Here is an 11,061-nt window from a genome sequence, read left to right as displayed (position 1 = left end):
ACCCCGATCAACGTCAATGTAGCAATGGAAATCGAAGGTACAAAAACGTATGTGGTGGGGCTACAGGCAGGTGAAGACAAGGTGAGGCGGGTAGGGCAGAGCCATTCCGTGTGGGCTAATTGGGTTGACCCGATTGGAAAGATCCGGAATGAAAAGGGGCCTTTGTGTGATGTGCAAAACGACTGAGGCTTGCATTGTTTTGGCAAAAAAGGGGATAAGGGAGTTGTAGTGACAGGCCAAGATCAGAGGGGCAAATCAAATGGTTCGGGTGACAAAAAAAAAGATACTCATGGAGAGAAAAAGGGAAATGGAAGATGGAGACTGATATCGTCGAGTGCCCATTAGCTAGCTTGGACCTAGGTCTCAGTGTTAACTCGATCCGGGGCGAGTCTTCAGGCTTTAATAAAGTGGAAGTGAGTGAGGAATTGGTCCAGACTGAAAGCAGAGAAAATGTTCTTTCTGAGTTAGGGTTTGTCAAAGAGAAATTGGCTGATGATGCCGAGAAGAGAGGTTGCGAAGATGAGTGCTCGGAGTTGAGAGAAAGAGAAGAAGAAGATGCATGTTCTGTTTTCTCCACAAGGGAGAAGTTCGAAGGGGATGGGCAAAAGGATATGAACCTGTTGTGCGACGAGCTTGATTTCCCGATGGAAACCAGGGAACTTATGGTGGTTGAAACAGATGTAACTTTTTTAGACTCAAGACAAGACATTGATTTTGAAGAGATCATTCAACAGAATTTGGCGGGGGCCAACGTCTATGCTTGGGAGGCGAAGTATTGTTCGTAGTGGGTTCTCAACAATGTGAACAAATTTAGTAAAAAAATGGGCTTCTCATTTGAAGGTATGAAAAACTTAACTTATTTCTTCTTTGAAGTAGAAAAAAGGAAAGTTCCTCCCAAGTAATGCAGAGATTGCTTTAAAGGAGAAAAAGAGAGTAAGAAGTGGTACCCCTAGGGAGCTAAAAAGGCCGGAGTCCTCCATAAATTATGAAGGAAGAAAAAAAAGAGGGTATGGCAGCAGGAGGGATTAAGATTATTTGTGAATGATTGGGAAGATTGTGTTTTAGAACGTCCGCGGGGCAAATAATAAAAACAAGAGGCTTGTCATCAATGGATGTTTGAAAAAATGGATGCCTTCTTTAGTGTGTATGCAAGAAATGAAAATGGAAGACCATGCTGTAGGGAAGTGTAACAGTATATGGTGCGATAAAAAATGGAATTGACATGCTATTCCGGCCAAAGGATCTGCTGGGGGGGTAATTATATGTTGGAAGAATGATTGGTTCAGTTGTCTAGATATATTTAGAGGTGAATGTACTTTGTCTTGCATCTTCAATAACTGCAAAGAGGACACTGAATGGATGTTCACCGGGGTTTATTGCAAAGGCAATAAAAAGAAGAAATTAATTCTGTGGGATGAATTGAAAAAATGCAAAATTAGATGGGTGGTAGATGGATTATTGGAGGAGACTTTAAACATGACTCTGAGAAGAGAGGAGAGGAATGCTAACTGTTTTTCGGTTTCAGAGGTGGCTGAATTCAAGGAGGTTATGGACATGATTGGTGTAGTTGATTTGTCGTTGACTAAAGGGCAATGGACATGGTCTAACCACAAGAGCATGTCCAGAATTGACAGATTCTTTGTTTCCTTTAATTTTCTGCTGGAATTGTTCAATGTAAGCCAAAAAACTCTACCCCGTACCACATCTGATCACTTTCTCATATGCCTGGAGGCCGAGGGAATCCAATGGGGCCCAGTGTCGTTTCGGTTAGACAATAAATGACTGAAAAAGAATAATTTCCGAGAGCTAGTGGAAAGCTCTTGGAAAAAGTGTGAGGTTCAGGGGTGTGTTAGCTTCAAACTAGCCTATAAACTTAGGAATTTGAAGGCTGTTATCAAAACATGGACTAAAGAGGAGCGGGAGAATGAGAAGAGCAGGTTTGAGACTACAATGGCCAAAATCAATTTAGTGGACTCAAATGAGGTAGAAAATGGATTGAATAATGAGAAAATTATGAGGGGTAATTTAAAGATACAACTTGTTGCTTATTTGAAGGAAGAGAAAATGATGTCGAGGCAGAAGTTCAAAAGAAAGTTGGCTGACGTATGGTGACCGAAATACGAAATATTTCCATGTTTTGGCATCCTATCGATGCAGAATTAATTACATTGAGGAAATTGTCACTGAAAACAAGAAAATTGTGGGAAATCCAGATTTAATAGAAACTGCCAATGAGCATTTTAAAAATCTGTATAAGGGAAATCATGTTTGCAGACCAAAGTTGGATGGGTTACCACTTAACAGAATTTCTGAAGAAAGCAGACAGCTTCTGGAAGGTAAGTTTAGTGCAGAAGAGATCTTAGAGGGATTAAAGGCGTGTGATGGTAATAAAGCCCCTGGGCCTGATGGTTTTGGTCTGAATTTCTTTCAAACTTTCTGGTCTTTGCTGAAAGAGGATGTTGTGGCTGTTTTCAAAGATTTACATTCCAAAAGCAAGTCTGTGAAATCCTTAAACACTACTTTTATCACCCTTATTCCCAAGAAAAGGGGCGCTAATGAATTTAAAGATTTTAGACTTATAAGCTTGGTTGGGTGCATTTATAAGCTCATTGCCAAAGTGTTGGCTAAGAGACTAGTTAAAGTGTTGGGACAAGTGATTGGGGACAACCAACATGCTTTCGTTGGGGGAAGACAGATTCTTGATGCTGTAATGGCTGCAAATGAAACGGTTGATAACTTAATGACTAACAAAAAGATGGCTTGGTGTATAAACTTGATATGGAAAAAGCCTATGATCATGCGAATTGGAATTTTGTAGATTACATGCTGTATAGGATGAGTTTTGGTCTAAAATGGAGGAAATGGATGAAGACTTGTATGACCTCTACTTCTTTTGCTGTATTAATAAATGACGGCCCCTCCAATTTTTTTTAATGCTTCTAGAGGATTGAAGCAAGATGATCCACTCTCTCCGCTTTTGTTTATAATCGTGATGGAGGTATTAAATGGGTCACTCATCAGAGCACATGAGTTGCAATTGATTAGAGGTGTTTCGGTGGGTCAAAGAGGAGGGAATTGATGTTTCTCATTTATTCTTTACTAAGGACACCCTAATTTTCTGCCAACTGGATTTGAGAAGTATACTACATTTGAGATGTGTACTTATGTGTTTTCAAGCTGTATCGGGTCTCAAAATTAATTACACAAGTCTGAATTTGCCAGAATTGGTGGTAATAGGACTGCTCGGTCTTATGCCATGATATTGAGCTATAAAGAGGTAAAATTTTCCTTCAAGTACCTTGGTCTCCTGTTTGGTGCCAAGTATAAAGACCAATTATCTTGAGAACTGAGTTGGAAGAGAAACTTTCTTTCTAAAGGGGGAAGACACACCCTAATAAGAATCACTTTGACTAATCTTCCTATATATTATCTTTCGGCAATTACCATACCTATCAAAGTGGCGAAGAAACTTGAAACAATTCAATGTAGATTCCTTTGGGGAGATAATAACGAGGAGAGAAAATACCATCTTGTTAAATCAGAGGATATCAAGGAACCAATCATTTATGGTGGGCTTGGTATTAAGTCGATGGTCAATATGAATTTAGCTCTTCAAAGCTAATGGATTTGGAGATATTTGAAAGAAGAAAATAGTTTGTGGAGAAAAATAATTCATGTTCGGTGGGGTATGTAAATGGATAAGAGGGTTAACAACAAAATTCCTTCTCCCATGGTAGAGGCTTATGGCGAAAAATTCTAATGCAATGGTGCAACTTTCAGCAACATGTCACTTGGAAATTGGGGTGAGGAAACAAGATTATTTTTTGGGAGGATGATTGGATCAGAGAGGGTTGTTTAAAGAGACGCTTTCCCAGAATTTTCAATATTGCACAATCTAAGGAGATGACTGTAGAGGAAGCTTACTGGGCTATTAATGACAGAATTGTATGGTCTATCGATGTCATTCGGAACTTGAATGATTGGGAGGTTGCTGAATATGAAGGTTTGATGAAGATGCTGGCTGGGCAGGTGGTAGACCGCAATGTGGATCGAATTGTTTGAAAATTTGAAAAAAGTGGTAATTTCTTAGTCAAGTCTTACTACAATCATCTTAGCAGTAATGTGACTGTGAAGAGACAAAATTTGCCAGCCAAGCAAATTTGGAAAACCGAGCCTCCAATCCGTATTGTTTTTTTTTTTTTGCTTGGGAGGTATGCTGGGAGAGGATTTTGACTATTGACAAGTTGAGAATTAGAGGTAGAGTGATGGTTAACGGCTGTTACTGCTGCTTGCAAGCGGAGGAAACGTGTAACAATCTCTTATTAAGGTGTCCGTTAGTGTACAACTTATTGTGTTTGATCTACGGTCTTTTGGGGATTGATTGGGTTATTTCAGGGTCTGTTGAGGGAGAATTATGGGCATAGGACGAGCTATATGTTAAAAAAGAGATTGACAATTTGATTCTTTTGATTGTTTTTTTTTGCATCATTTGGAAGAAAATAAATGATAGGATTTTTGATAATGTTGAGAATAGCTTCAATAGATTGAAAGATAGGTAGATTTACTATTTTGGTTTTATTTTATTAGAACATAATATTATTAGTGATGTCAATTTTAAAAATGTCATTGATAGGCTAACATGATATAAAATTTTTGTACATGAGTGCTACTCACTTCTTTTGGTGCTTTGTTAATATATATTATGCTTTTTATTTAAAAAAAAAAAAGACCAACCCAAAAAGAAAATGTGTCCTGCAATATTTTGTCAATTGTTGGTAGATGTGATTTGCGTAAGAGATGAGCTTTATTCTTAATTGGAGTCAAATTTTGATAAATGGCATCAAGAAGAGATTTGGTGAAAGAAAGCCTTTCAAATTCGTAGGGTTTGTTATAGGCGTTATTGCTTCTGGATGTTGCAACCTTTATTCACTAAAAATTCACAGGGTTGTTAATTAGAAGAAAGAGTATTTTATTCCAGATAGAATTAATTCCCAAGTTTAATGTTTTAAACTATTGAATTGAACAGCCGCATATAAATTGTTTACTCTTCTATATACGTAGCAGTAATATATATATATATATATATATATATCAGCAATATCAGTATATGCTGAACTATTTATATATGAACAGATATATATATATATATATATTTGAGGAAAAACAATTATATATATACATGCATAACTGAATATAACAGATATGATCTTTATGTACATAGAACAGTATACATAATACATAGTAACTCTAATAAAAATTATATAAATATATATATAAACGAATACAAAAATTGGCTTAATAAATGAGTTTGCTGATGAATTGTGTAAATAAAATAAAGATATTTTTGCAAAATAAATTGCATTTCAATAAGAGTCTTATGCTACCTCAGAATCAATACACTTTTCAACAAAATATAAGTTTTATGATAATACTCCTAAAAACTAAAAAAACTAAGTTATGTGCGCTAGAAAAATATTTTTGCAGACTCCTTCAGTCCACATTAATGATTATAAATTGTCTACGAATAAACACCTATAAACACATACAAATTTAGAGAAATATTTGATGAACCAGTAAGCCTTCATGCTGTTTTTGCTACACAGAAAAACGTTTTAAAATGTTATACAAATATCTTATGCATAAAACATGCATGATACATTTTCTCTAGACTAAACAGTGTCTACTGGTTGAAAATGAACAATATCCAAATTTTACAATAAAATGCAAGATGGCTTTAAAAAATATAAGCATTATATTTAACGTCTTCTGAAAAATCATTTATATACAACATCCAACTACCACAATATCATGCTTAATTATTTTTTAAAAGTTTCAACTTTCAAGTAATCGAAGGATTATCATGACGGACTCAAAATTAAATTCACCTAAATGTTGCCCCTTGTCAAAATGAATAAAAAAATCAACTGTAGCAATGTGCGTATTATGTTGTGGAGATAAACATTATGTGAGGAGAGGAGAGCAATAGCCCTAAAAATAACAAGAAAAACATACCCAATTTAAGCGCTGCTTATTCCCCCGTACGAATAGCCTCCCCAAGCAAGAGTAACAAACATCCAAATACAGAATCAAACAGTACATGTATATTTCGAATATTCTCTTCTAGAAAAGAGATATATATGTTTCAAAATCACAGATGAAAATGAAAAAAAAAAAAAAAGAATTTACTGATTCCCTCCAGTCCAAAAGTAAACAAGCCCTTCCATCCAAAATCTTACTAAAAAACTAGTTCTGCAGAACCTAGCATTCTAATATTTTGTTGTAAACATTTCACATAAAAGAAAATTACAAAATATTACAACACTAAACTCAAATCTAGTAACTAATGAAAGTTTCCTGTATTCCCAGTACCCTACCTCGTAGATTGGGGCTTGGCAATTCAACAAGAGAGATCCAGGTCAATCAACAGATACCTTTGAAGTGCTGACTTATCATAAATATCTACTAAGAAAATCAGAAATTCATAAGTGACAGACTAAATCACTTCTATAACGTTTTCTTTCACCATACAGCTTCAATGAATTAAAACCCACTTCTCATGAACCTCTTGTGATCAAGTATTGAACAGCAGCAGCAGCAAGACTTAGCATTGTACATCATTCTTCTTCTGGTGCAATTAACCATCAGTTATAGTCTTACAGCAGAATGATGCCTAAAAATTATAAAGAGTCTCTCCTTTCACCATTTGAAAGATTAACATTTAGTCCAGATCCAGGTTATGCATGTTTGCGCACAAGCATACATAGATTAGATGCACACGAATGCACATATATGAGATAAGTACACACATTGATTTTTTTTTTTTTTTTTTTTTAACGAAAGAGAAAACTATGGAGATTCACACAACCACACTCTCCAACTGTATACTACATTATATTGAAAGAATCCAACATTTTCCATTTACAAACCCCAACTGCCTGAAATCCAAATTGCACACTTCAAACAATCATGAACTAGGTCAAACCTAATCATATAAATCCTATTTTTGGAGTTCACGTTTCAAATAATTTTAAAATATGAGCTAACACCTCTTCCTAACAAGCGGACGATTTTTGAAACAGATATTCTTGGAAAACTAATAATGTGCCTGCAATATCAACTTACTACTACTGCTGTCATACCCAATCACAGATATTCCACGATGTTGATGGGAATTAGATGCTGTCAGTTATCCAACCACGTTGTAATAAATTAAAATGTTAACTAGGAGAAAACTCACCAATTTTAGTTCCTGCAATTTATAGGAAATTTCATAGTAGCATACTAGGCTGTCAACTAAAGAATTTCTTAAAAATTCTTCGTAGATTCTAAAACAGGTTAGCACTACCAGGTATCTGTTGATTACTCAAGGTCTCACCATTTGCCCAACTTGTAACTCAAGTCAGAGATGAGAGACTTTGTATCAGAAAATCTTGTTCAACTGCTGCAGATATTTATGTAAGGATGGAGTACAGCATCTAGGAAAATTTAGGCTGTGAAGCAGATATAGATAAAGACGCCAGAGAGGGAATCGCAAAATGTTAGAGCCCTAAACCTGCTAGGAAAAAATGGCAGTATTAAACAAAACCAGATTATTGAACAAATAACAGTATGATGACTTAAAAAAGCTAGTTCGGAACTTACCTATCTACTAGAAAGTAGATCCCCATTCAGGACCCTCCAACAGCCTTTTCTGCAATAGCTGCCTTCTGACATGGATAAAAGGTTAAAATCAGCGGTCCAAACAGCCAAATTACAAACAGTTATTTTAGTTCAGAAAATGTGCAAAATAACAGATTCCATTCTGACTTACATGCTGAATATTCACTTTGCCACTCAATTCTGGTGGAGAATTTGATACTGGTTTTGAAAACCTGTGGAGATTGGTAAATGACAGCTTTCATTGTCAAACAGATACATCGAGACTAAGTATAACTGTGCCAATGACAGAAATACACAGTCAAATGTCTAAAGTAATGCATACCTCATAGCTCTTGCTTTTCTCTTGTCTTCTTCCAGTAGACTTTCCTTGGGTTCTCCTCCAAATCTGGCAAGCCGAGCCTTCTTCTTTGCCTCTTCATCAGCAGGCACTAATGCCACAGGGAGGCCAAATCTGAGAGAGAACCGTAATTAGCAGCAATACACTAATTAAAGCCAACAAATTTATACAAGAAATATATAATGAGCTTCAAGCTGTAAAAAGGATTGAAAAAGGAAAAAATGGCAAAGGGAACCTTTCTGCTCTAGCTTTCCTCTTTTGGTCCTCTGATTTCTTGAATCCTTCTGATCCACTCGATAAAGGCCCGGTTCCAAACCTACATCAGATAAGCGCACAATAGAAAATTTTAAGCAGCAGAAAATATAAACACTGGAAGTTGAGACCATCAACATGCAATTTTTTAAACAGAAAAATATGTAATAGTTGCTCTCATTGTGTAGACACCAAATGATGTAGGAAGATTTTAGGATAAAACCTGGATATCACATCTATGCACTTCAGAAATCTTAAGCATCATGCTTAAGAGTTTTCTTCCATAACACAAAGTCAGAACGATTGAGAAAATCTTCAAAAGTGAAATAACAAAACTACTTATGATGCTTCCTAAACAATGTTTTCTTTGAAATATTAAGTATAGCTTCCCAAACAATGTTTCTCATATTGGATTGAGCTAATAAATAACAATACTAATATAATTAGGAAATGCTACTACTAAGGAAAACAGAGGTAAAAATCCTAAATAACTAATTTCCTAAATAGAACAAGATCCGGATACTAATAAAATCCTAATCTAAGCTATACTATTACCATGATTTATAGATCAGTTACAAAAAAGATTCTTAATCTACTTAGAAGATCTATTTCACATCCATTCCTGCATCATTAAACCCAGTTGGAGAAAACTAACCTCAAGTTTTGAATAATAAAAGTATTCAAATGCACAATCTTGGAGCTTTCCAAAAATTTCTGGTAAAATTTGCACTTTGTGATCCTTGTAAAAAGCAGAAGTAATGGGAACAAACAATTTTTAGGAGTATGAAATTCTGGTGATAGGATAAATAAACATACATTAAACTTGGCATATCAAGTTTCTCCTCGTACGGAAACTTTCATAGAGTTCTCTTTCAAGAAAAGATAGATTGATCTTGAAAGCTTTATATCATTAGTGTCATTGGTTCTTTTTCTTCTTGCTCCTCCAATATGGCAGATTAAATTGTACTTGTGTCCCTCTTTAGGTCCTAATCATTGAGTAATTTTTTGTTGCTTCAACACTCCTAAAGCATCTGGTTGATGGTTCCAATTTTCAAGTAGTCTTTCCTATCTCCCTTTAATTTTCATCAATTGCTCGGCTCTTGTCATTGTGTTATAGTAAGATTCTAAAACCAGATTCCTCATGCCAAGCATGAGAACAATGTCAATAAGAACAAGGTCAATGTAGAAAAATATGTTTTGAGAATTTTAAAAACTACACTGCACAGGGTTCAATCGATATAGGTACCATGATGAAAAGAAGCAAGACTTTTTTTCAAAAAATAAAAGTATAGTATATACTGTTGATTCACAAGCACCAAGGGGGTGCTTTCTAAGTATACTCTCCAAAATAAGATTAGACAAAGAAGTACTAAAATGTAAGATTATAAAGAAATACTATTACTAAGAAAAAGAAAAATTAAGACCTAAATAATTAAGCTCTTAATCAAATAGAATCATGATTCCAATAAAGTCCTAATCTACCCATACTTACAATAATTTGTAAATTAGCTACTGATAGGATCCATAATCTATTTAGAAGACCTAGTTCATGTACATTCTGCATCACAAAGTAATAAAGTTTATAAGTTCGTATTAAGTATTAACATAAACTTCATTTTTATTTTAAAAAAAGAAGGATTAATATAAACTTCAGTAGCTTATTTTTAGAACAATTGTATTAACTTATATGCTTTTGATGGTCAGCCAAAGACTGGAGCTTAAAGCTCTTGTTGACAAAAAAGAAAAACATAAGTCAAACACCCAACAATTCAGTCCTAAAATCAAGAGGCTAATACACTACAGATATCAACAGTCATCCAATGAGCTTCAATGCCTGCTAACTGTTTGGAACTTTATCTGAGATTACTACTTATTCTCAGTACATATAATTGAGAACGAAGAAAGAAACTCTGCACAATGAATCTCAGAAAGCACTCTAAATATCAATCAAGAAGCTAAAAGATAAGGATAGGCAAGAAAGAATTCCAGTCATGAAATGTAGAAAATGAATCAAAATCCTTATGCTACGTGACGAATTCAGGAAAATGTGCAAAAATCTCGAACATTATAAGAAAAACTGACATAATACGTGAAAAAAAATAAATAAAAAAAACTCTACGTACCATTATTTCCAATTTCCCAATAAATCAAACAAAAGAAAAAGCTTAATACAGAAGGAGAAGTCAGCCAAAAACCCTAACCCGCAAAATACTTCCAGAAAACACAGAACGATTTAACGGAGAAAAACAAAAATTTACCTTTCAGCTCGAGAATTGCGCTTCTCTTCCTCGGAGAGCTGCACAGGCATCCCAAACCGCTCGGCTCTTCGTATCTTCTTCTGGATATCGGATTCTTGGGCGTTATCCCCAGCGGAGCCGGCCGCAGCTACGATGATCTTCGAATCCTCGCCGTCCTTTCGCTTCCCGTCTGCCGCGGCATTAACGGTCGATAACTCAGTTTTTGACGGATCCTCTGTACGATCTGGCTTTGCCAGGGTTGGTTCCAGGGCTTTCTTAGGGTTTTGTCCTCCGCTAGGGGTTTCCTTCCTGGAGGCGGTGGTGAGTTTACCGGTATCGGTTGCCATTGGATGCAGATTACGTGAAGAGTACGAGCAAGAGCGTTTAGGTTTTCTTTTTCGCGTCCCGTAGATATTTTGATTGTGTCAGAAAATGGAACAACCAAAGAGGCACAAAAAGGGGGGGGGAAGGAGTTAGTTCTTACACGTGGCGTTGCGTGATTTGCAGTTCCCGCCAGAACGAAACGACGCCGTTTATGTAGTGAGTCATTAAACCGCACCGTTCTGTAACGTTCCA

General features: G+C 35.8%; 1 protein-coding gene across 2 annotated transcripts; it reads right to left on the bottom strand.

The window, feature by feature from the left end:
• Nucleotides 1–6,079: 6,079 nt before the first annotated feature.
• Nucleotides 6,080–10,927, bottom strand: MOS11 (Protein MODIFIER OF SNC1 11). 2 transcript variants are annotated; one of them, XM_022035835.2, is made up of 6 exons: nucleotides 10,507–10,927; nucleotides 8,232–8,312; nucleotides 7,982–8,110; nucleotides 7,811–7,871; nucleotides 7,642–7,703; nucleotides 6,080–7,552 (listed from the first exon to the last, which is right to left on the bottom strand). In XM_022035835.2, the coding sequence occupies exons 1-5, from the start codon at nucleotides 10,830–10,832 to the stop codon at nucleotides 7,668–7,670; spliced, it is 633 nt and encodes a 210-aa protein (XP_021891527.1). In that variant the 5' UTR covers nucleotides 10,833–10,927; the 3' UTR covers nucleotides 6,080–7,552; nucleotides 7,642–7,667. The 2 variants fall into 2 exon arrangements, with proteins under 2 accessions (XP_021891527.1, XP_021891526.1); XM_022035834.2 differs by having other exon boundaries at nucleotides 7,642–7,706; nucleotides 10,507–10,926.
• Nucleotides 10,928–11,061: the final 134 nt, after the last annotated feature.

This window comes from Carica papaya, chromosome 8 (genome assembly GCF_054855325.1).
Source record: "Carica papaya isolate Zhongbai chromosome 8, ASM5485532v1, whole genome shotgun sequence".
Classification (NCBI taxonomy): domain Eukaryota; kingdom Viridiplantae; phylum Streptophyta; class Magnoliopsida; order Brassicales; family Caricaceae; genus Carica; species Carica papaya.
This window is presented reverse-complemented; position numbering and strand designations above follow the sequence as displayed.